Source organism: Daphnia pulicaria, chromosome 6 (assembly GCF_021234035.1).
Source record: "Daphnia pulicaria isolate SC F1-1A chromosome 6, SC_F0-13Bv2, whole genome shotgun sequence".
NCBI classification, from domain to species: Eukaryota; Metazoa; Arthropoda; class Branchiopoda; order Diplostraca; family Daphniidae; genus Daphnia; species Daphnia pulicaria.
The window spans coordinates 5,013,239-5,038,199 of record NC_060918.1 but is presented as its reverse complement, the minus strand read 5'-3'; the positions used below and the strand labels follow the sequence as shown (position 1 = coordinate 5,038,199).

General features: G+C 34.0%; 1 protein-coding gene across 2 annotated transcripts; it reads left to right on the top strand.

Moving 5' to 3' along the window:
* The first annotated feature begins 68 nt into the window (after window positions 1-68).
* On the top strand, window positions 69-24,961 carry LOC124343027 (diacylglycerol kinase theta-like). Of its 2 annotated transcripts, XM_046796133.1 has the most exons (17): window positions 69-1,067; window positions 2,369-2,448; window positions 12,203-12,311; window positions 12,683-12,903; window positions 15,056-15,212; window positions 15,448-15,582; window positions 15,678-15,812; window positions 18,492-18,609; window positions 21,287-21,477; window positions 21,604-21,816; window positions 21,905-22,039; window positions 22,102-22,461; window positions 22,522-22,813; window positions 22,993-23,148; window positions 23,231-23,387; window positions 23,450-23,557; window positions 23,696-24,961. In XM_046796133.1, exons 1-17 carry the CDS (start codon window positions 923-925, stop codon window positions 23,894-23,896), a joined length of 2,913 nt encoding a protein of 970 aa, XP_046652089.1. In that variant the 5' UTR covers window positions 69-922; the 3' UTR covers window positions 23,897-24,961. The 2 variants fall into 2 exon arrangements, with proteins under 2 accessions (XP_046652089.1, XP_046652090.1); XM_046796134.1 differs by lacking the exons at window positions 69-1,067; window positions 2,369-2,448; window positions 12,203-12,311 and adding an exon at window positions 12,956-13,055 and having other exon boundaries at window positions 12,816-12,903.

The following is a 24,961-nucleotide window of genomic DNA, read 5'->3' as shown; positions in this document are numbered from 1 at the left end:
GCTAATGATAGACTGATAGGTTGTGAATTTTCGCCGCTAGGATGACAAGTTGACGATCCTTCCTTCCTTCGGGCTTCGGCTGGTTCTCAGTTTTCTTTCCAGTTCTCACACCTCAACCCCCATCAACCCTGCTCAACCTTAGTTCCTGCCGAGATTGTGTAGCTGTAGCTGATGCTACTTGATTAAACACAATTTTAAGAGTCATTCAATCAAATAGTTGTTCAACAGAATGACGTGATCCAGTTCTACTCACTTGTTCTAATCACTTCTCTTTAACTATCCGAAGAGTGCTGCGAATAAAGTAAATTATCACGTATTTAAGTTCGGCTACTAGTCATGTGAATGATTTCAACAAAAAACATTTCGTATCCTTTCTAGATTAAAGTGATAGTTTGTAGGAAGTGTAGTGTTCATATCGCGTAGGAGTGCGGTTTTCTTTGAAGTTGGTCGATCACATTAGGTTTCCAGGCCTTTACAATTTTAGTTGTTGTAGCTACTTCTCTGCTGATGTGATGTGCTCATTATCAATGCAGTTTGATTATCAATCAGAATCGGCGAAAAGCAAAAAACCAAAAACTGGAAGTCACTGTTACATTAGTCAGTTCAGTGAGGTTAAGAAATATGGATAATCTCATATGGCATCGTTAATTAATGACCTATAGATAACATTGTGTAGCGGCAGTTAGTGTCAGTGGTTTCACTGGTTTGTGCAAAAGGAACGATTTTGCCTAGTGGTGCTTTAACGTGTCTTTGTGGTAACTGCTTCAAACTTTAAATACCCTGTTCGACTTGATAAGTGTGAACACAGTCTGGTGTGAATGAGCGTCGTATTTTTCAAGTTACAAATATTTGCACCCACGCAAAGTGAAAGAGACAATCGTTGAAATTAATTGAATTCGTGTTATCGACAACTTTGAGAAAAATGGCAACTGGCGGAGAGGATCCATGGCCAACAACTGGGAGTCATGGACATTACTTTCTCAAGAAGAATTTTCATAAGCCCTCCTATTGTCACCATTGTTCAGATTTGGTGTGGGGACTTCTCGGACAGGGATACGTATGTGAAGGTATTCCAAATCCACGCTTTCTTTTAGAATATATTCACCCACATTAATTTTTTCCACAAACATATTGGATATTGTCAAAGAGATGAGCAATATTACCAAAACTGATTGTTAGTTTATACGTAAACTGTATCAATGTATTTTGTGTAAACTCCTTTGTATTTGAGATTTTTCTAAATATGAGAGAAAGTAATGCTGGTTTATGAGCTTGAAAATGTATGTTAACCCCTGTGTTAACCTTTCAATAGCCTGGGTGAAATCCAAATGAATTATTCACGAATATCTTAATTAATCGAAATTATCATTGAAGTAAAACCCATTCAAGGTTCACATCGAACAAATCAGCATGCGAGATGTAATCAATATTTACTTGTTTTCGTTTTTTTTTTCAATGCAAAACTTCACAAATACGTATTTATATGGGATTAAAGACACAAGTAAAATTGAAATGCTTACAAATTCCTGAAAGAATTAAAATAATCCCTAAAGAAAATCTAACATAGCAAAGGAAAAAAAAAAAAAGAAAATGTAGAAAAAATAGGCAGTTGAAAGCCACAGTCAACAGGAGAGATAAATAATTGGAAGTGCAAGGGGAAGAGAGAGAGGAGAGACTGAAGGGCGTATTGATTTTCATGTAGAAGCTAAACTAAGCCTATATTTCTTACCGAGTAGAGAACAGCGTTGAGGTTCGAATTTGAGAAACTCCATTTCAAGAAATGTACCAAGTTATAACTCATGGTATCAATAAAAATTTTTTTTACATATTTTGTGATTACCATTTGGGAACTGCGTAAAAATGACGCAAAAATTTGACACAATTTTTCCCCTGAACCATTGGGGGAACAGGGATGCTTTATGGCCTGTATCTCAAGTTCGAAGTTTACACGAAAATGGGGGTGGGGGGGGGAGTTGACTATATATCTATTGGTCGTTTTTTAACGATAGGCCTATAATATATAGCGGTAATATTTGTTATTGAATTAGGCTTTGCACTTTTGCTAGCAGCATGTGTTGATTTGTTATCATGCAATCGATATACTTTGATTCGGAAACCTACAGTTGGTCTCTGTCTGATACTTTTTATACTTATGTTTGGATACTTAAGGATTACTAGAGCCACTTTTGGAAGGCTGTTTTCCTCGTCGACGTCTTGGGAGATCCCAAAAATATACATTTAAAATAAAATGAGTTTTTATTGAAGTTGGAATAAAATAGAATTTATTGTAACATTACTATGAAATTGTTAACTATCCCTAATCATCCACCATAGACTGTCGAGACTAACGAAATCTAAATCATTACAGTTTGCAATTTCGTCGTGCACGATCGCTGCCTTAAGGGAGTTGTATCACCGTGTATCCACATCGCCACGGCACTTATCGAGGTAGGCTTAGAAATGCATTCCCCCTCCCGCTATTTGGAAAAATATTGCACGATGTAAGACGGAATTTTATTGTCATAATTTGCCACTAGTACCTAGTACTATTTTCTAATTACCGCTGTTTGTTATTTTTCTCATCTTACGCTACTTTGTTTTCGCTGTTAATAAAAAATTCGATAATGTTTCACGAAAATTTCACCATGTGTTTGTAAGAACAACGCAATGAAACTTTGATTGACTTCTTAGGTTCCATCCATTTTTTGGTGGAAAGTGTTACTGTTACAGTAATCTGTATATTATTCCTACCACTTTCGTCTTATACATGCACACTACTCAAACGAAGTTTTTATTTTTTTTTTATTTTTTAAAATATAAAATCGAGCTTAGCTAAAGAAGTTAAAGTATCTTAACATCCGGTAAATATTTTCGTTTTCCTCTAACAGGAGACACATGTACCGGTAACCAATAATGATTTCGCACATAAATCATGCACCTTGTGCAACAAAACTACAAAATTTACATTGCATGCTATATGAGGAAAAAATCACAATTTATTCTACTGGCTTTAACCGGTTTATACTTCCTACATTGTAATTGAAAATTCGATAAGATTTTCCCCGAAGTTTAACTAACTTATTAAGCCAATAGTTTCACAATAAATAGAGTTAAATATAAGTGATCAATAATTGATCATAAGAATTCGAAAGGAAAAGTAGAAAAGGTTGAAATTAGTTGTATTATTTTTTTTTTCATTTATACAATCAATGGTAGACTTTCTGATATTATGATATTATGAGAAATATTTGGACATGATCGTTGCTTTCTCAGAGGCAGTAGGATCCAGCTGTATCCTGTCAAGTGTTGCTATGGTAACTCACTCCCTTTCCCTCGTCTACCGCGTTATCGATCTGTGAACTACACCAAATCACTGATTCTACTGGAGAGAGGAGGGTCGTTCATCGTACGGATCCATCTCTTTAGCTTCGCGACGGCGCGGCTGCTGTTGCTACTTCTTCATCGATCAGTGCTTTTCATAGTTTGACGTACAATTTTCTCTAGCAGGGAAATTTTACAATAAAGGGATATCTTCCTTAGTAAAGAGAGTAATGCTAAATACGTATTTTAAACAATAAAGTAATTATTGTTGAACGTACTGAAAATTGCCGGAATTTCTTCATTATTTTATTGTATTGCAAAGCATCTATTCTTGCTCAGTCTAGTATTGGGTTTGTAACGAGGAAAAATCATTGATGTTATGGCGACTTGGAGGTTGAATCAAACAGCAAACTGAGGAAGAATAAAAAACTGAAGATGAAAATCACTAAAAATGAATCTTAAAACATCGTCTGTCGATATATCAATCAGGGTAGGGGAGAGTGGGGCGACTGGCTCACTTTTTATTTTTTTTTCTCTTAGCTCCCATTCCCTTATTTTCCAACGTATTTAGATCCACAAAATCTTAAAAGAAAGAGAATCCTTCCTGCTTTAAATGGTGATTTTTTCAATCCGATCTAAATATATTAAGACTAGGTTATTACCGATCTAAAAAAAAAAAAAAAAAGAGCAAACCCGCCCCTGATACGGGGGGGGGGGGGGGTGGTCACTTGCTCACACCGCCGGGGTGTCTCGGCCCCGGTATTTCTTACGGAAAAACCGGGGAAAAACCGTTGACTGACATTAGAAACTCAAAATTTAAAAAAAATAACCCAATAATGCAACCCACCAACGGAATATCAATAAAAAAGCTTAAATAAGTATGGTAGTTGACTAAAAACACGAAAAAAGTTGACCAAAAATAATTTTATTGCTATAATATGCAATTTTATGTAAGCCAAAAAGCCTCGACGCTGTGTGGCCGATGCGCCCCCAACAAAGGGGTCTTGGTATATTATTGAATATATATTATTTCAACTATTGTAAATATAAAACAAACTAAACAGGATTGAAGAGGAGATAACGTAGAATATTTTCCATATTTTTTTATAATTTTAAAGTAATCGGGAAAGCCGATATTTGATTCAAAAGTCAAGGTAGGACGACCCAATTTTAAGACGAAAAATTTATTTCATTTTTCGTTCCTCAACCGTTCGTCGTACTGCCATGAAATTTGGTTTTAAGATGCGCATTACTAACATCTACATCTCCTGATTTTTTCAATATCTTATTGCAATTCTAACCCATCAAGAAATCAATTGAGCCATCCGACCCGAACGCCAGATCGCCCCACTCTCCCCTATCCATGTTTTTTTTTCGAAATTATGGAATTCACGGAATAGTCGTGGATTGCCAGTTGGTTGGAAAGGGAATGGAATTTTTTTATAAAAAAAAACTTATTTATTGGACAGTGAAAGAGGGTATGAAGTAAATATTAAACAAAAATTTGACCTCGTTAATGACAAAATAATTTCACTTTTTTCGGCTTCTCAGTTTATAGTGAGGTCTAATTTTGAAATTTCTAATATGAAAACCAACAAGTATTTAAAAAGAACAAAAATCTTGCGTATGAAAAGAGTATGAAAAAAGCAGATTTGCCGCGATTATTTCGGATTAATTCTTAGCGATATCGGTTGCTAGCAATAATCACTGAAACATCGGAGAACAATTTTCTTCTGTTAAAATTTTATTTCCGATTATTTTGTTATTTCGATTATTTTTTTAAAGATCCAAATCTTGAAAATAAAAGATAGAAAAAAATGATAGGTCGTTTGCAACGGTGGAACCTATTGCCATGCTGGTCTGCCATGGCAATAGCCTATTACCATGTTAGTGGTAAAAAAAGAAGCATCTAGCGACGGCTGGTAATAGCTGTGGGATCGACACTGTTTTGAATAGGAACTGATGAATAGAAATTTGAGTTCTGATGTGGGCTTATGGCGGTTCCCTAAAATTATCCAACTCCAATCAAAAACAACCCCGAACAACCCAATTAATGTATGCTGGCTATTGGCATCCACTTGGATTGCGAGACAAATTTAATTTTCATGCATACAGCGATTTAAAGCTTAATTGGTATCTATTTTTTAAAATCAAATTGTGCAATGCAGCTTTTATTTCATCATATCGAAAGCAATCTATCAATACTGTGCGGAACGCGACTACCTGCGTGCGGCAATCTGACACAGAAGAATTAAATAACAATTCAGCTCGCAATTCAGAAATTAATTTTTTTTTTTCAAAATACATAATCGATTAAAAAATTCGTTCGTCAAAATCGAATTAAAATTTACTTGAAAAACCTTGAGCAAAGACAAAATTACATTAAAAGTTGATTTTTGACCGCTAGATGCCTTTTTCCACGCGCGCAGTTTAAAACGTTCATTTTCGATTTGCTCAGTTAAAAAATCGAAAAGCCATCTATTGGGAAAAGACCAAAAAAGTTTCCTCTCAGATCTCAAAACTGTAGTCAAATGCTGGCACAAGGGGTTCGTTAAGTGTGCACACAGTCAATCTTACAATAGACGTTGCCGAAAGTCACGTGACGCCACATTTTACCCAATAAGATGATGCCTTGAGTACTCTCGACCATGCCTACTCTCGACATGGCACGAAAAGTGTGTTTAACAAAGCCAGGGGTAATGGAGAGACCGCCATACCTCTCTCTCCATATCCCTGACAAAGTTGCCATGTCCCAGCAAAAATTAAAATTAAAATTGGCAACGCCAAATTGTAGCAGACTAGGGCTCCTCCAGTCGGTATTCGATCGAATTTGTCACGTGATCTCTAAAAACCATTGGCGTTGCTGAAAGTAAAGTCGAAAGTGAAACCACCTCAAGATTAAAACACTTTTCACCATTGCCAAACTGTTATATAGAGATCGTTGAACTAATTCTTTTGTTGGGAAGGACACGAAACAAATATGTGTCAACTTGAACTATGATAAAGGAATGAATCTTGTTGGGTGAGCTGATTAGGGCGTCACTTGTTAAATGATGCATTCTGATATATGAGCTACGAATCACGTGGGAGCAAGTATTTTCTAATATACAGATTTACAAAAATATTCACTGGAATCAGAAATTATTGTTGTAGGAGTTACAGGTTGCAGAAAGTTTGATATTGCAAAATTAATTAAAAAAGTAAAGAAAAATTTTGAGTGATAGTATACTCATCTTTCACTTTCCAATAACCTTTCCATATATTTCAAAATCAAATAGTACCTGCTGTGCACATACAGTACCCACACGGCGTTTGACGGCGCTACGCGTCTTTAGTTTTTATTTTTTAATTAGCAACCTAGTTGCTGTAATCCTAAGATTTTTGGAGGGGGGGTTCGAAACAAAACTGGGAACATGAAAAAAAATACGCCCCCCCTTTATGTACATTTCCCTACCCCCTGGAACTGGCGTCATGTGCACCAATTTCGCCGAGTGAAAGTTGGGGCAGTTGCTGTGCTTTTCTTATGGCTCTACCAAAAAAAGGGCCCTGTTAAAAAAAAAAAAAAAAAATAGCCGCAAAACTTCCGCCCTTATAGTTTTTAGCAAAAGATGAAGAATAAGCCAATCTTCATTTTAAGTAATTCAATTAATTTGTTTGTTAAAGTTTAGGGGTGTAAAAAAAAAGAAAAAACGGCAAAATTTCTCGTCTCTGAACAAGAAGTTGCTATACCTACCACTAGAGAGACTCATCACTTGGGGAAAATTTTGCCGTTTTTATCTTTCCCGCGTTCACAGACGTTTTCTCTGGTAAAAAGAAAAGATTATAAAAACCCATGCATTGCTGTACGACGACTTTTTAAATATAAATTTCCCTTGCGCGTGATTTAATTTTTGTGCAATAAGGTTAAAATAACAGAGCATATAGATAATTTAGTTATATAACAGATGTGAAGAGAGCAATAAAAAATACCCCATGGTAGTGGCTCTATGAATTAAATCACGAAAAATTCACGATTTTTCGTGTTTTTTTCGATGCGCGTGATCTAAATATTTTTAAAACTCATTCAAACTTTCTGGATATTTTTTAAAGGCGAAATTGCACCCTTATTTCAAAGAGCAACCCGATCAAAAAAAAAAGTCGAAAAATGAAACTGCCTAGGAGCAGCGCAGTCGAATTCGTCGGCTAGGGAGAAGGAGGAGGGAATTGTCGACTGCTAGACTTTACACAGAATGAGCCATGTCCTAATCTCTGTAAATATTCGATTAGTATTATATCGATTATTACATAGAATATCGGTAGGTTTTTATGTAGTGTAGTGGATAGCAAGCTTAAATCCTACCAGATAAATTGATGGATCGATTCTCACTTTGAGCAATTATTTTAATACGTTTATTAACAAGCGATCTCCCACTCAACCAGACCGAAATAGGGGAGACTGGAGTATGCCGGAACACCGGGTCAAGAGGTACATTAGGGGGAAAATGTTTTTATCATATTAAAATTTTTTTAGTATGTTATTTAGATACATGCCATCTAATTTGGCATGAAATTTCGTTGAGTTTTGTCAGTAACTGTATCAGTTATTAACACAACTAAAAAAACGATTTTTGTTAGTTAATTTTTTTCCGCCAGATAAGGTTTTTAGAAAAAAGAGTCAATGACATGTAAATGTAATATAGAAATGAAGCTAAATCATTTCTTTATCGTTAAAAAAAAATTTAGAATTTTTGATCAATAATATTTACGTTTTTAAAAAAAGAGTCTTTATCGGGAAATCGGGACAGCAGCGACAGCTGTTTTTGACTAATCAGGGCCAATCAGCGTACAGCGTTTTAAAGAGGCTGTACGCTGATTGGCTCTTTAGGACATAAAATTGATTTCCAGACCTGGCAACGCAGGATGTTCAACTGCTCCATAAGGGTTTTTGTATCATACAGGGCTATTCGACATCTTTTTTAACATTTGTATCCATCGCGGCAACACAGCAGTCATTGGAATTTATCATCTGAGCCGTATTCTGCCTCGCTTTGTCTGACCCATCCGATCAACCCATCTCATCCCCCACTTCCATTCAAAACCCACTGAATGAAAATGCGCAATACGCATCATAACTCGATTTAGCCTTGTTGTTTTAAGGAAAAGAAGGAGACAACTGTGGTTGTGATATAAGGTGAAGCGTCTGCACTACTGGCATTAAATGATGGCGCGTATTCCCGAAAAGCTACATGATTTATTCATGGGGCTCGTTGGGGAGACTGTACTTATATGGAACGCTGTACTAAATGAAACGGTTCGTTAAAAAATCGTTTATATGGTTTTTAATGGTTCAGAATCATACAAAGTATTCATTTTGTTTGGTTTGTATGTAAGTTAGTAAGTTAAGAAATAAAAAATGTACACCAAAATTCTTTTAAAAAACGCTCACTGCTGTTAGTTAAGATTAACAGAATTAACTGATAACTTATTGAAAATTAAAATAGCAATATGGCCATACGGCCCACTAATTGGCCCAGAAATTTATAACGCCCAATTTATTTTTTCGTATTTTCAAAGAGCTACAGGGATAAATTAAAAAAGAAGATAAGGGTGAAAAACAAAATCCGTTCCAAATAGCCCCACTCTCCTTTACTATATTGATCAAATTTAAGAAAAGTAGTCTTTAACAATAGAGCGGGGGTATTAATAGTACGATAATTTTTTTTCGAGCTCAATGTGAAAAGTCCTTCATTAAAAAAAATCTGGAAAGACGTAGTTCCGTAAGGTTCCATGCAAAATTGGGCGCTAGTTTTAAGATAAAGGAGTGGTTGTTGCGAGCTAATGTCTAAAAAACACCTTGAACGACACTTTTTACCAGGACTTCGTGGTCCCGAGGTGGTAATGAGTAGCTGAAATAGTTTCGAATAATAATAGTTCGAATACCTTAGCTGAACATGATTACGAAGTAAATGTTAGCAAACATTTGTCATGCCCTTTATATCCTGCCTTTGCGAATGCAGCTCCCCGAATTTGGAACAGTCCTCTCTCGGTGAAATCCTGTGATTCACTTTCTTCTTTCCACTCCTCATTAAAGACATATTTGTTCAAAAATTCCCCAATGTATAACTGCTGAAGCTGATATATTTACTTGTAGCCTATTTCAAATCTCCTCCCAGCTGAGTCAAAGCGCCTTTGATAACTTGTGTAAAAGGCGCTATACAAATAAATTACATCATTTTATTATTATTATTGTAGGCTTAAAAATGTCAGGAGGTAAACAACTGTGTTCGGACACAGAAAGACATTATTTTAACCATGGCAACTGGTTTGTTTACCATTGAATAGCTGTTTATTGGCTTATACATAACGACAGATAGCATTCAAGCAGCGTCAGTGTGCTTGGTTTGTGAAAAAGTTTTGGTGATAACCGAGTAGGATATCAAGCTACGTGTTCTTACCTGTGTATACCTAAATATCTAGATATAGACAGATAGAGTAACACAGTGAGTTCCTAACATTTACAAGCTTGAACTGGGTTAAAAATCAGATTCTGATTGAACTCAGAAAGTCGTGGAAAAGAAAATGTTATATTTTGAAGAATGAAAAAACCGAGTGAAGCCGATTTGGGAGAGATGTTCCATTTCAGTTAGTACCAAGACTCTCTTTCCGTCACCCTATACCTTGAACCACCCCAGGTGGTTAACGACAAAGTATTTTTGTTTCTTCATTCAACTATACATGTTATGTTCCAGCCTCTTTGGAAAAACAACTGTTTGTCTTTTGACGTGTATAGTGGATGCTGGGTTGCAAGATCTCTCAATTCAGCAAAATCAGAGGATTCGCCCTATGTTGTCCTCTCGCTAAGACCTGTTTCTAAATGATAGAATCATGATAATTACAAATTCATACTTATATATAATTGATATTCCGTAAGTACTGTAGGAATTCGATAATAATAATAATTATTTGTTTTTCTACATTCTTTAACACACACTCTTAGTTTATGTCTCAAATTTTTTCCCTTCTTTCTATGGTAAAGGCAAAAAAGTAGGAAAAAGGTAGGGAATTCCTTCTACTTTAACGAAGTAATAAACTATTTTATTACTTCTACTTTATCAAAGTAAAAAATTATTTTGTTTTTCATTCTACTTTTGTATGGTAGGTTAAAAGTATACTGTCTAGCATTTTAATGTTTAATAATTATTTGTTATGCTTAGTAAGAGTTTTGGGAAAATGCTTATGCTTATTTTCCTTACTGCAACGAAAAAATGACAAGAGTCCATTTCATTTACTCTAACTGTGTCTGATACTTACGATTTGCTGTTAAATCTAAGGTTCAATCAGTACAGTGGTTATCAAGTTGAAATGCCAATTCATAATTGAAAGTGAGAATCCATTAGTTACAGTTCGATGCTGGTCAAAGCCACAAGGCAGAATAGGTAAATATAGAGACTCTACTTTTCTTCTCGACTCTTTTCTAATGGTTTTACTACCATAAGGTAGGAAGGACTACTAAAAGGTACTAGTCCATTTGGCTACCGAAAAACTAGGGGAAATTAGAGCAAAGGTAGATACAAAAAACTTTGAGTACAACAAACATAAACCACGATGAAAAGAGTAAAGATTATACGAATTGCTAGATCTGAGAACTCAGTATCCACTACAGTTCTATAGCTAAACATTTGTTCAATATTAGGAAACCCCTCTTATGACAGAGAAAATCGAAGATCTCCCCTTTTGCCCGCATCACTTTTTGTCATATGTAGGGCTCATAAAAAAATTCATAAACACTATTGCTTATCCTTTCCTCTAAAAGATACCCAAAGGTTTTTTTTATTATTTTAGATGCCCTAGGTATCACGGTTTTACGACACGGAAACGATGTTAAAGGATTTTTATTCTGTGTTGCTCTTTGCGTTTTTGAATGTTTCGCTTTCCTTCGTTTCCCTTCGATTTACTTTTCCTTTTATTAACAATATTTCGTTTCAGATTTAAGAGTTATACTCCTGCCCAATATGGTACACCGCCTGTCCAATTCTCGACATCAAATTTCATTTTTACCCTAATTCAATTTTTTTTTGTTAATTAAACATATTTTTTTGTAAGAAAAAATGTCTCTGTGATAAATTCTCAAACGTTCAATCAGATTTGAATAATCAACGATTAGTATTGAATGCCGGTTCATTATTCACTATATCATAATTTAATAAAAATTTAATATATTTTGGGCTACTATTACAGTAAGATAATCATAATAAACATGGAGGATAGAAATGTGAGCTTCATTGACATACGGAAAAATACATCGTGATGAAAAAATGGGTATGAAAAGCCTTTGCTACTCAACTATTGCAATTGTTCGACCGCCGTTGCTGAAAGGTTCTCCGATTTTGATTTATTTTGACTAGATAGGAAAGCCTATTTGATATTTATAGAACCAAAAGGCTGTTTCGGCTTTAACACATATGTCCGCATTACATTTTTTGAATAAAATTCGAAATAAAACCACGTTAGTGAATCACATTATTGTCTAGAAAAATAATTTTAAAAATGATAACGTTGATATGTTTTGTCGCTTTTCCGATTCGTGAAACGAATTTCAAGAGAAATAACTAGCTTTGCTTAAAGTAACATTAATGGTGGTGAGTTTCCAGCTTTTTCTCTGGTATGTGCTATTTTATTTCAAAAAATTAAGAGTTATTGAAATAGCATTGGTCTAGTTGTTATGGCAATATATACTACACATTATCAAGAGCTTATGTATGCTATGTTTTACAGCCATCTTAAAAAATTTTAGCAATTTTAAAATCTCTAAAGAATAGTCTTGTTTCTTGTTCTTCATCTATTTACAATTTTTATTTTTAATACGAAAATAGAAATTTTAAAATAAATATTTTTATTTCAGACACCGGTTGCACATTTCTGGGCAGAATCCAATCATCACAGCCAAAAGCGTCGATTTTGTAACGTCTGTCGTAAACGTTTGGACGATACCTATTCTTTCCGATGTGAAGGTAATACGTGTGTATATAAAAAAATAATCATTTTAATCAGTATTAATTGTAACACTAGTAAGCATCCATAGCGCTGACTTTCCTCTGCTGCATTCTGAATTAGGGTTTTAAAATATCTTATTGGCTCGTAAGGCCTACTCTGAGGATGCAAATGTTTTGTGTTAAAAAGCTGAAACGGCAGGAATTAGCAAATTCCAGTAGACTTCCAAAGCGCTGACTTTCCTCTTGGGGTTATGGTTTAACATATCTGACTTGCTCTTACTCTCAAGATGCATTTTCTGTGCGTGTTAAAACGCGGAAATGGTGGGGATGGGTAAATTTTAAGGCCGGGTACTGTATGAGTTCGTACAATTTTTTCCATTTACTTGTAGTTTGTGACTATCATGTGCACGCTGAATGTCAAGACGGAGCATTGCCAAATTGCCGACAAGCTTCTACATACACTCCTGGATGGACATTGGAAGAGATTCGACCAACGCATTATTGGCGTGAAGGAAACTTACCCACCGGAGCAAAATGCATACTTTGCCGTAAATCTTGTTGGAGCGCTGAATGCCTGGCCGGATGGAAATGTGAATGGTGTGGCTTGGCGGTAAAAAAAATTACATTTTAGTGAAAAAAAATTGCTAATAATTTACATGCAGATTACAACTGTACCTACCATATTGATACACGAGTAGGGAATAGTGGATTAAGAAGAGAACGATAGGAACTTGACACACGGGATATAACTATTAACTAGAGGTAGATGCAAAACATGTAGTTATAGAAGATTAATTATTTATAGGATTTGAAAAAATCAAATCAAATCCAATGAAATCCAAAAAAAATTAAAGATTTGATTTGGATTTTAAAATGTTTTTAATGGTTTTTAACTGACAGATTTGATTTGGATTTGTATTGATTTTCTTCAAAAATCCAAACCAAATCCAAATCAAGATAAAGGAAAACTGGAAACGTCCTTTTAGCGACAGCTTTTTTAATCACTAGGAAGTAGGGGATGTTTTTCACTGCTTTATCGGGTACGTAGGGTTGGGACCGCAGCGGTTCTTGCACTGTGGTAAATCACCGCTAGGGTAAACCCTACGCACCCAATAAAGCAGTGAAAAACATCTATTCTAGGACATTTTAAACTCGCTCAACACGTTGAAATTATGAAATAACAATATGAATTCTTGAGTAAAAAAGTTTTTTAATTCTTTGATGAAGATTTTTGGAAAACTGATTTTTTCATTCAGCCCAGTACAGTATTGGAAAATGAACGAACATAGTTTTACAGCACTTGCACCCATAGCAATAAGGAACGCTATGAGAGTACTTGCTTCGTCAGCTAATATTTAGCGGGCTTTTAAGTTTTAATACAGCTATTGATATCAAGTCCGCTAAAAGAACCCAAATCAAAGCAGCCATATTTCAAATGCTTTTTTTCATTAAAAATGTCCATATTTTTTCTCTTAAAACTTAATGTCTAACATTATCGTTGTCTAATTGAGTAATTGTCTTACTAATTTTATTCGTTCATTTTTTTATTATAAAGTTATTTGGTGTCCATTGTTTTTTAAACTATAATTTAACAATTTATTTGCTTTTTAAAATGTTTCATATCGACAGTTATCACTCTGCACACAGAAACTTCTTAACTTGAAATGAAAAAATTTCGTTAACTTTTTTAAAATTTGATTTTGATTTGATTTGGATTTGATTTGGATTTGGATTTTTTTAATGATTTGAATTTGAACGATTGTCCAATGATTTGATTTGAAATTTGTTGGATTTTTTAAATTGGATTATTTTAATTTGGATTTTTTTTATGATTTGGATTTGAACGGATTTTTTCAATGATTAATTTTTTTTATTATTGAAATTTTGATTTAATTAGATTTCATTAAATTTTACTTTTTAAGATTTGATAAATCCTAAATAACCGTCAAATTCAATGCACTGGTTTTAGAATATATGGTAATGCATGACAATGTCATTGTTTCCAATTTAATTTGATCAAGACAAAGTTTGGATATATAATGAAAGTGTGATCCTGAGTTCGAGTAATAAATTTTTTTCTCGGATTATTGCTCGCTCTATCAATTTTAAATAAACTATATGTGTATGCAATGACGATAGTAAGACAAGAGAGATTGCAAACGACGGTTTTGTCAGTATATCACCCATGTTAACGGCTTATTTTTAAAATTTCGCCATAAGAAATGTGGTCGTGTTTTAGAACATATAACTTTTGCACGATAATTTAAGGATAAGAACCCTAGCAAGACAAGATTTTTATAAGGCAATCATTTATTGATACTAAAACTACTATATTTTAAAATAATATTAATGGTATCTTAATAATCAAATTGACAAATTACAATTATTAACCCATCACTAAGCACGAAAAAGCTGATGAAAGTCACACATTTTAATGAAATAGATTTGGGTTTTCTGATAATACATTTATCAAGTGTACACCTTTTCTGAATATTTTAAATTTCTTTTGATGAATATAGAATTATAGATCAGTGGATTATGTTTAACAGGATACAACCTTCTACGCATGATTTGTTAGTAACCCGTATTAAATTTAAACTCTTCTGTTGCTTTCGCCAATATTTTGCAAATTATTAAACCGCAAAATTAAGTTAGTTGTTGACAACTAGGTATTACATTTCTTAACTCTAAACAGAATCTTCGTGAACTTCAGAGATCTTGATGTTGTTGTTAAATTGTAAACATTACAAATATTTATTCAGGTGCATTCTATGTGCTACAAATCTGTCAATCCAGAATGCAACTATGGAATCCTTGCACCAAGTCTTTTGCCACCACACGCCGTCAGTAATAATTGTCATACAGTTGCACTGGAAACACTGATAGGTTCACAACCAAGGAGGAGGGAGACCGCATCCCGTACGTACAATATAATAATTCTTCTGAGATGTTAAATCCTTCATATTTAATCTTGTAATTGGTGGGTTAGTCAACATTCTCGTGATGTTCAAGATATGTGTGTCAAAACAGCGATGAAAGAATTTAAATTGAACCACTATTTTGTTTACTATGCAACTAATTTCATTAGTGATTCATTGTGATTTATATTAATATAAAATTAAGTACCATTTTAATACAGTCAATCATTGTTTAGCTCGCAGTATTTCAGAAGATTTTTCGAGTGGAGGAGGTGGCGAAGCCGCTACTAAATCATTCCGAGAAACTGATGACAATTACTGTCAAAGCAGAGAGCGAGATCGATCTAGAGAACGTGATGACCGAGACGAAGGTAAAAATTATGAAATTGATATAGAACTCTACATCTTCATGTTTGATAGTACTTTGTAGATACTTTAATGTTGAATATATTTTTTTATTATTTAGAATTAATAAAAGTTTATGACGGGATTGCTTCATTCCGTCATCATAGCTACAAACTGATTTCAGTTCCTAGACACACTAGCGTGGAACAACTAGTAGCTGCTGCAATGTGGGCATTTCATCTGACGGGCGATCCTGGTAATTTTATTACCCTTACGAACATAATCAAAGTTAATTTAGATTTTATAAATATTTTTAAACAATTGGTTTTCATATGATTGAACAAGAGCTTTAATAATAAAATATTTTCTTTTCTTTTTAACGAGCTTTTTAAGGTTTTAGGAAACACAAACTTGTGTCTTCTTTCAATATCTTCTTTACTTTGCCTCATAAGATGAACTGTTAATAGTACAACTCCAAATTTAGGACTTTAAATTTTGTTTCTGCACATAATTTTTATGGTTACCCGTTCTTAAACAAATATATTATCCTCCCAAATGTCTTCGATGAAACACCTATATCTAGGTATAAGTTTAAGGCATTTATATATAATGGAGTGCTTTAAGGCAAATTCATTCTGAAAAGAACGTGAATTTTTGAAACAAGCGAAAACTTTTGCCACGTGATTCGGCATAGGAATAATTTCTAAACTTTTGGAAAGTTCACTTCCATAGCTAGGGAATGGAATTGTTATGGGTCTCGAAATCCAACCTCACGAATGTTGTGTTACCAATTCCTCCATCGAGTCGGGGTCAAATGGGTTATAATTTTGAACGAGGAATCGGCCAAAAAAAGTATTACAAACACCAAAACCCTAGAAAAATATATGATCCAATCAATAAATCCCATTGAAATATTATTAAAAGGTACGGTCGCAACGGCAATTCTTGTTCGTTTTATCATTTTATTAATTACGATTTCACTTTTTTTTCCCTATACCTATACCGCAGTAAAACACTGTAGTCTCATTAATTTTTCCACGCATAGCCACGCACGCATAAAATTACACACATAGCCAGGGGTTGAAAGAAAAGTGTTCCATCGTTTTATGGGTATTGCATATTACTAGATACCTTCTTTTTAAAACTTTGGGGTTGAGTTTGCAATAGGCGAAAGAAAATTCCCATTATTTAATAAGATGGAGGCAAAGGTCACAAAACTGATCACTAGCGTAATAATCTATGATTTTACTCCATCACTTTTAACATTCGATATTTTATCGCAAGTTGCGCTGGGTTCCTTAGGTGCAGGAACCCAAGGTGGTGGTGGCAGGGCTGCGCCACCACGACTCCTAGCTACAAAAACTGGTTTCGCGTCATAATACCAAAAGGATGAGCCAATAAAAGAGAGTGTAAACATGACAATGCTCACAAAAAAGGGAAACTAGAAGTAGAATTTGAACGTTAGATGGCTCAAACTAATAAATAAAATAAAAAACAAAAAAAAGCTCGGCAGATTCCCGGCCGTTTCAGTCTTTTGTTCGCTATTATCTTAAGAGATATCGAAGAATATTTTAATTTTCAAATATGCTCCTGTCTCAAAAAAAGAGGCATTGGTGATCATTTTTTCGTTTGAAAGCTGACCTCGTCTGCCCTACTAAAAATTTTATCGCTCTACTTTTTTCTTATAAGATTAAAATCACGCCAGTGACTCGCGCGTGAAAAGTTCTTTCACCAAAACTAGAATTAAGCACCCTTTCATTTTTCCTAGCTATAAGTGAGCTGAGCCCTACAGCAATACAGTAGATTTTGAAAATCCAACCTGTTCTGCGAAATCTTTTACTCACTTTCAAGCAAAACAATGTAAAAGACCGGATGTATGCCAAATCTCACTTTTTTCGTTTTTTAACTTTAGATTACCGCTCAAATTTAGCTTTTATTTTATTTCGTCAAAGGCACTCTCAGGTTTTTCTGCCACATACTATAAAGAAAAGTCTTCAATTTGAAATGCGCATTAAAATAATAAAAAAGCCAAATTTTAAAGGAAAATCAATTCTTTATTTTAAGAGCTATAATTAATACTTTTGATTACAATTTCCAACGTTCAAATTGCGTATAGAATAACAAATGTTACTAAAATCGGACCAATAAGAGCCCAGAATGATTTAACAAAGCGTTTGAAACCCACCGTTTCCTTTAAAGGGTGAAATTCGTCTCATCGGTACATAAATAAGATTGGATATGATTGTTTGCATGAATGATAATTTGTGTGTAATAAGCGATATATATCCAGAAAAATAATATATGATTGTAATAAGTATATCCTTAAAACTGGATAATTTTTATATTCGCTCGTTTTCTAATTAAATTCGGACATTATTGAGAGAATAATTTGATTTTTACTCTCAAATTTTTTACGAAACTTGTTTGGTTCTTTTATCCTCCTCCTCTGATTAATTGGTTCTTTAATTTCCTTTCTTTGCCTCCATCTAAGAAATGTAGGGGAGGCCGGGGTTCTTCTGAACATATTTTAAATTTTTTCATAGCTACCAAATGCCAAATGCATTGCGATACGATTGAAATAAAAAGATTAAGTTATAGTTTTTAATATCCCTAACATACCTTGTTTTCAAAGATTCCGTTGTGAACGCTTTGAATTAAGAATTAAGAAAAGAACGGCTCTGAAATGTGAACGTCGGGGTGAAAATTTGACAATTCATCCTCCACTTGATTTTATTTTGACCACATATTTAATAATGGAAATATTTGTTCTTAACTTGGTTGCATTTTTTTGAATTTCTGTTATTAATTACAGAATTTAAGCCAATGAAATCATAAAGTACGAACTGAATAATTTAGGATGACGCCATTATGAAAGAGGCGTTTTTGTTTCGTAATAAACAAATATTTTATAATTTTGTTACACTTTCTTTACTAGGGGATTATTATCTAACAGACCTGTGTGGAAATTCTGAAAAAGAAGTTGAAGATCCATATCCAATTCCTTTGTTAACGCGAGTTGATGGAAGAAAACCAGCGTTATTACTTCGTTTTAGGTAGGAAATTTTTAATTATTATGCTGTTTGAAATGTTTAGCACAATTAACGGAAAAAATAGTGTGGGTTTTATTGGACATTTGTAATTGATACATTTAGATTTTATTGGGTCTTTAGTTTTGGAACAATCAATAATTAACCCGGAGAAGTGGTTATTCGATTATTCATTCGATTATACATTAATAATAATAAACATAAACAACTATTTTATAACTGTAGCAATATCCTTTGGTATAAGAGCTAGAATACTTCGTTCTTTTACAGAGAAACAATATAAAGTTACAAACTGTTGATTTGTGAACATAAATCAACGCTCGCTTTTTGGCAGCAAGTTGCTATAGAGGTTTTAGGGTCTTGCAAGCCTAGGACAACCGTACAAGTCGGTGCAAAAGAGATACAATTGGTGTATACAGAGCTAACTTGGTAGTGTTAGTATTAAACGCGTAACCTATGAAAATTAATGTTTTATTTAAATCAGATATGATTGGATTAATGAAGCTGAATAGCCAATCTACTGAATTGCTGAATGATTTTTTGTATATGATTATCTTAAATTGTGAAGAAAGCTAATAACATACTCGAAGATTTGAGCTGTTTTCGCAAAGTGGGACGAAATTACACACAGTATATAAGTTTCCTGACAACTGGGAGTAGCTTACGGAAAAAATTCGATTAAATGCTTTTTAAACTGGAAGTTCTTGGGGACTTTAGATTATTAAGATTCTCAAGATGTTTTATATATAAAAAAAGGATAGCGACAGCTTGTATCCCCCCCTGCCCCTAATATGTAAAATCTCTTATTTTCGAAAACCGACAACTAAGGAATGAAGAACAAAGGGAAAATATGTAGAAATTTTCCGTTTTAAAATCAAAACTCAAATGATTTTTAGTACGGCAACACTTGATTTTATAGAGCTAACAACCCGAGAAGAATTTTCTTATACAAGAACCGTTGCGTTTGGTATTATAGTATAATAAATTGATATTTTCACTGCTGAGAAACCGTTCATTTTAGCGTTTGTCTTGATGTGAATAACATGATTTAATTTTGGAAAGTTTAATGGTAATCATAGTGGTGAAAAATTCTTGAAAAAAAATTCTCCTACTACTCAATTCTCCTTTCATGTCACAGCAGCGGTGAACCACTAAGTTGGTAAGGTTTTTTATTTTTTAAAAGTGTGGAAACTCGAGCACTTGTATTTGCATCGGTAGAGAGGAGACGCGTTCAAGGCTGAACCACTGAACGAGCTACGGAAGAAACAAACGCAAAGCAAGCCGGAAATTTGTTAATTTTTAAAATTTACGATTGTTGTGAAGCAAAAACGACATTTTAAATAAATGAAATTCATAGTTAAGGCCAAGAGGATAATGTTCACTAAAAAATGAAGACGAAAATCGGCTAACTAACGTATGAAAACGAGACGGCAATATGTGAATTTTACTCATCATGGTTTGAGCTTCGGCAAAGTATATAAAGGGTGACGGTATGAGATTGAAACAAGGTGATTGGATTATTTCAATCAAATGACGCGTCTTCTTACTGAGATAACATATCAATTTTATTGGAATTCGTTATAAAGTTCCACATGGAACTTTTCAAATTCTTTAAAGGGCAATTACCAACCATTAATCGGGGGCATTAGTTAAGGGGGAAAGAAAATTAAGGAAAAGAAAGGTGGGGTAATAAAAAGGCTGTAATCGTTGCTTTATCCGCATAAATCGTAAACATCATCGGTGTAATCGATAGGATGTACGTGTATCCAATATAGACTATGCTACAACTTCCACATATTACTTGGCTTGCTAACATTGATGGGATTTTGTAAAGTATTTTTAATGAACATTTATATAGTTATTTTATTGTAAAAAGATGTAAACAAGTGCAGAATGAACGTGTCTCTTTTATATTTTCAAAATTGATTTCTAACAGTAAATCTATTTGAAAAATGCAATATTTCTACAAAATTCATAGGAAAAATTCTGCTCGGGAATATGTTTTTAAAGCCTTAGTGCGCTCTCATAGCTCTATTTTCCGTCCCGTAGTACAACAGTGCCAAAGTAGCCCCACTTCTTACTGCCCTCTTGACTGTCCGAAAACTAATTCATCTAATTTAAAAGACGTGAAAAAAATCCCCAAAGAATTACACAAAGTCCTCAGTTCAAAATCGGATCAAACTGATTATCGGATGAAAACTGAATTTTTTTGTGCTTTTTGTTTTGCTTAAATCAATTTAGGTAAAATAAAATTTACAAAATGAAATACAATTGCACCAAAATGTTACTATAGTATAGGCAGTAACGAGCTCACTTTTCATAAAAAAGCTTGATGTGATATGATCTCTTATTTGATCTGATAGAATCTCAATGCAAAATTATCATATGGATCATGTGATATTTGTGAGTGAAATCATATACGATAATTAGTGACAAACTGGCAGGAGAAGGAGAAGCCGAAAATGGTGCCAATTGTGCTACAAAACCTCGAATAATTCTTACACGAACATTTTCGATTAATGCTTACTCTGCAACTGGCTCCGACTTGTAAAGGCTTTTATTTGATTGTGAATTAACATATAGACGAAAGTTAAGAAAATTCCCCCATTTAAGTAAAAAAAAGAGTATTGATTTCATTATTTAAAAAAAAAAAAACTTTCTTACTTTCTTCTTTTGAATTTAGGGAGTCTACCGATTCTGGTTGGGTTCGCGTTCACGCTGGAAGACTGCAAGTTTCAGAATCCCCTAAGCTTGTACCCGTGAGTAGTGGTACCAGCGCTGCTAGTCTACTCAGTGAATCACTGCCATTGTTTGGATTGGAATCAGCAAATCCAGATGATTTTTCGGTTACTGAAATAATTATGCATAAAGGAGGTAATTTCATTTTTCATGTAAAGGAATTTGACTTTATACAATATTAAAATTTCATTATACTCATATTTTCCGTACGTTTTGTCCCCGATAACTTCATTTTTAAACGAATTTTTCTATTAAATAAAGTTTCGGAACGAGTTCTCGGTAGAGAAGAAATTCCATGGGAGTCGCTTAAGCAGATTGGTCGTGAATCCCTTCGGCAAATGCAGCGCACTCGATTCTACCTTCAACCTAAGGAAGTTCCGTGTGGCGAAAATTTGGCTGTGTTCGTAAGCAATTTACCATTTAATCTCTCTCAGCGTCAGTATGAAAAGATTCTACTTGATATTCTTGGAAAAGGTACAGTTGCTATTTATTTTGCTTGAATTTACAAAGTTTTAAACTTATTCAAAACTAGCAAAGTTCTATACTAACGCAAAACTTTCAGAAAACAAATATTCTTTGATTGGGCCCATATATTACGAGTATGGTTCGATGGTTTTAACATACCAGAAATTTGACGATGCCATCCAGGCTTGCTACACCTTAAAAGATGCGATTTATGAGGAGCGAAATTTATCAGGTACACGAAAAAATATGGAATTTATGAAAAATGGTTTGTTAATCTGTCAATTTTATTAATAGCTGCTCTTTTGCCAAATATAATACCTCAATTGATTCCTCCCGAAGTTCAACCTCTTTTAGTCTTCGTAAACGTAAAATCAGGAGGCTGTCAAGGCCTTGAACTTGTGACGAGCTTTCGCAAGCTCTTAAACCCATATCAAGTTTACGATCTTGACATTGGTGGCCCATTACCAGGCCTCTATGTTTTCCGCCACGTGAAAGATTACCGTATTCTGGTCTGCGGAGGTGACGGCACTATAGGTTGGGTTTTACAATGTCTAGATAATGTTGGTCAGGACAGTGAATGTTCTTCGCCCCCTTGTGCCATTGTTCCTCTTGGCACTGGAAATGATTTGGCCCGCGTATTACGTTGGGGATCAGGTACAACTAACCATACACGATTTATAATAATTGAACTGCATTGAAACGTTTAACGTTCAGGTTATACTGGGGGAGAAGATCCATTAAACCTTCTACGGGATGTAATTGACGCCGAGGAAATCCGACTTGATAGATGGACAGTTGTTTTCCATCCTTCAGACGAGAAATTATCTGAAGACTGTAAGAATAGTTGTGGAACAAGTGGTGTTATGTCCACTTCGACAGCTATAACAAATGAAGATAATACCCAAATATTTGTTATGAATAATTATTTCGGCATTGGGATCGATGCTGATCTTTGCTTAGATTTCCATAATGCCAGAGAAGAAAATCCAAATAAGTTCAATAGTCGGTAAGATCACTAATATTTCCATAGATGATGTGCTGTCAACTTTATAAATTTTGACATTTTTCAAGGCATTTGCAATTGTCACTTTTATTCGACTAATTTTTAATTAGTCGAATTAGTTGAATAAAAGTGACAATTTTTTATTTTCTGTCAAGCTAATATTTACCTGTGTTTTTATACAGATTACACAACAAAGGTGTCTACGTAAAGATGGGAATACGCAAGATGATGGGGCGAAAAATGTGCAAAGATATGCATAAGGAAATTCGGTTAGAAGTGGATGGAAAAATGGTTGAATTACCTCCTGTCGAAGGAATAATTATTCTAAACATATTGAGGTATTGCTTTACTTTCGGGATAGTTTCAGAAACAAGTTATTCTCTCTTGTAATTCGAAAACTTATTGGGTCTCAACCTTTAGTTGGGGATCTGGCGCTAACCCGTGGGGGTTTGAGCGTGATGACCAATTCTCCATGCCTAATCACTGGGATGGTATGCTTGAAGTAGTAGGGGTTACTGGTGTTCTTCATTTGGGCCAAATTCAATCGGGATTACGATCAGCTATTAGAATTGCACAGGTCATTATTCATCAAGTGATAACAAATTGAAAAAAATATATCGTCTCTTATCTGAAACTCAGGGTGGGCATATTAGAATACGAATGAACAGTGAGTTACCTATTCAAGTTGATGGTGAGCCATGGATTCAGTGTGCTGGTGAAATAGTTGTTCTGAAATCTGCATTGAAGGTAAAGACGATTTTTCATAAGTTTCAAAGTTCCAAACTGCATGAAGACTTAATACAATTTCTTTAGCACTACAGTTAATTAACCGAATTAATTTTTTTTCCACAATAACTTAAAAATAATATTTGTTATAATATACAGGCTACTATGTTAAAGAAGAAAAAAGGGAACAACCCATCTAACAGTGGTGGCAGTAGCGGTAACCATACCAGTGGAAGTAGTAAAGCTCGTTTTCCAGCATCAATTCAAGCAACAACAGACTTAGATAACTGTGGATTTGACGATTCTCAAAATGCTGAAGGGTGTAGCAACAAAACGCAGATCTATTCAACAACCGTCTAAAAAAATTTGAAAATCAATTCAATTTGCAAAACAATTTTAGTCCATTACTTCAGAATGTTCGAATTTATTTGACACGCAGACTTCAGTATAGATTCGGAATTTTGAGTGAGTGGATTAATCCCGAGATGTTAATGAACTCTTTCCGAAATATCCTAACTTCTACAACAAGATTTTCTACGTTGCTACAATAATACTTCTCAATTTCTTTTCAAATTTTTATGTTAAAAGTTTATTTTAAAAATAGTTTTTTGTGCTACTTTTATGTTGGCCTATAGTTCTGCGTCCACTAAAATTCTCGTAATTATGTTTCATTTGCTTATTTAGACGCAAATTCTGAATCTCGTCATTCCATTCCCAATTTTATCATATAAAACTATCAGTCAAGCTGTCGTAAGTAAATCGAGGAATAATTTTATAAGACTTTGAAACTTAAATCAGCAACCATCTCTAGAAAATAATATTCCTCTTGAGAACTTCCTACATTTTAGATGAATTAATTTCACTTAATTCGTTTAATTAGATCGCATATATATACATCAAAGTATATATGTATCTGCTATGCAGGAATTTAATTAAATTAAAGAAAAAGAATGTGTTTAGAAGCCAAAAATATTTGGATGCATGATATGGCTAGCTGGAATACCAAATTTATAATACATACATTTATTAAACATAATAATCTAGTCAAGAACGTTAAATGAAAGCTAAGTTTTACTGCTAAAAACTAAGTAAATTTTGAAGTTCATGGGTATTTATTTTAAATCTATTATTCACAAATGGCACATTTTAAATGTTTTATGTCTTTTCTATGTATGTCTTAGATATATACTTTGATTTGGCCCAAATGTTTTTATTTTACTTAATTTGTTTTGGCTTTAGCCAAAGACTGTATCCTTATTACATTTTGGCCAGGGATAATGTTTTCACGAGAGAAACGTTTTCAATCGAATTAAAACTAGCAAATATAACCTGTCTTACAGTTATAATAAGAAAAATATGCTAACAAATAATAAATTGCCTTGGCTAATAATCCCCTGCAACATGAATTAGAAGAAAAAGTCCCCA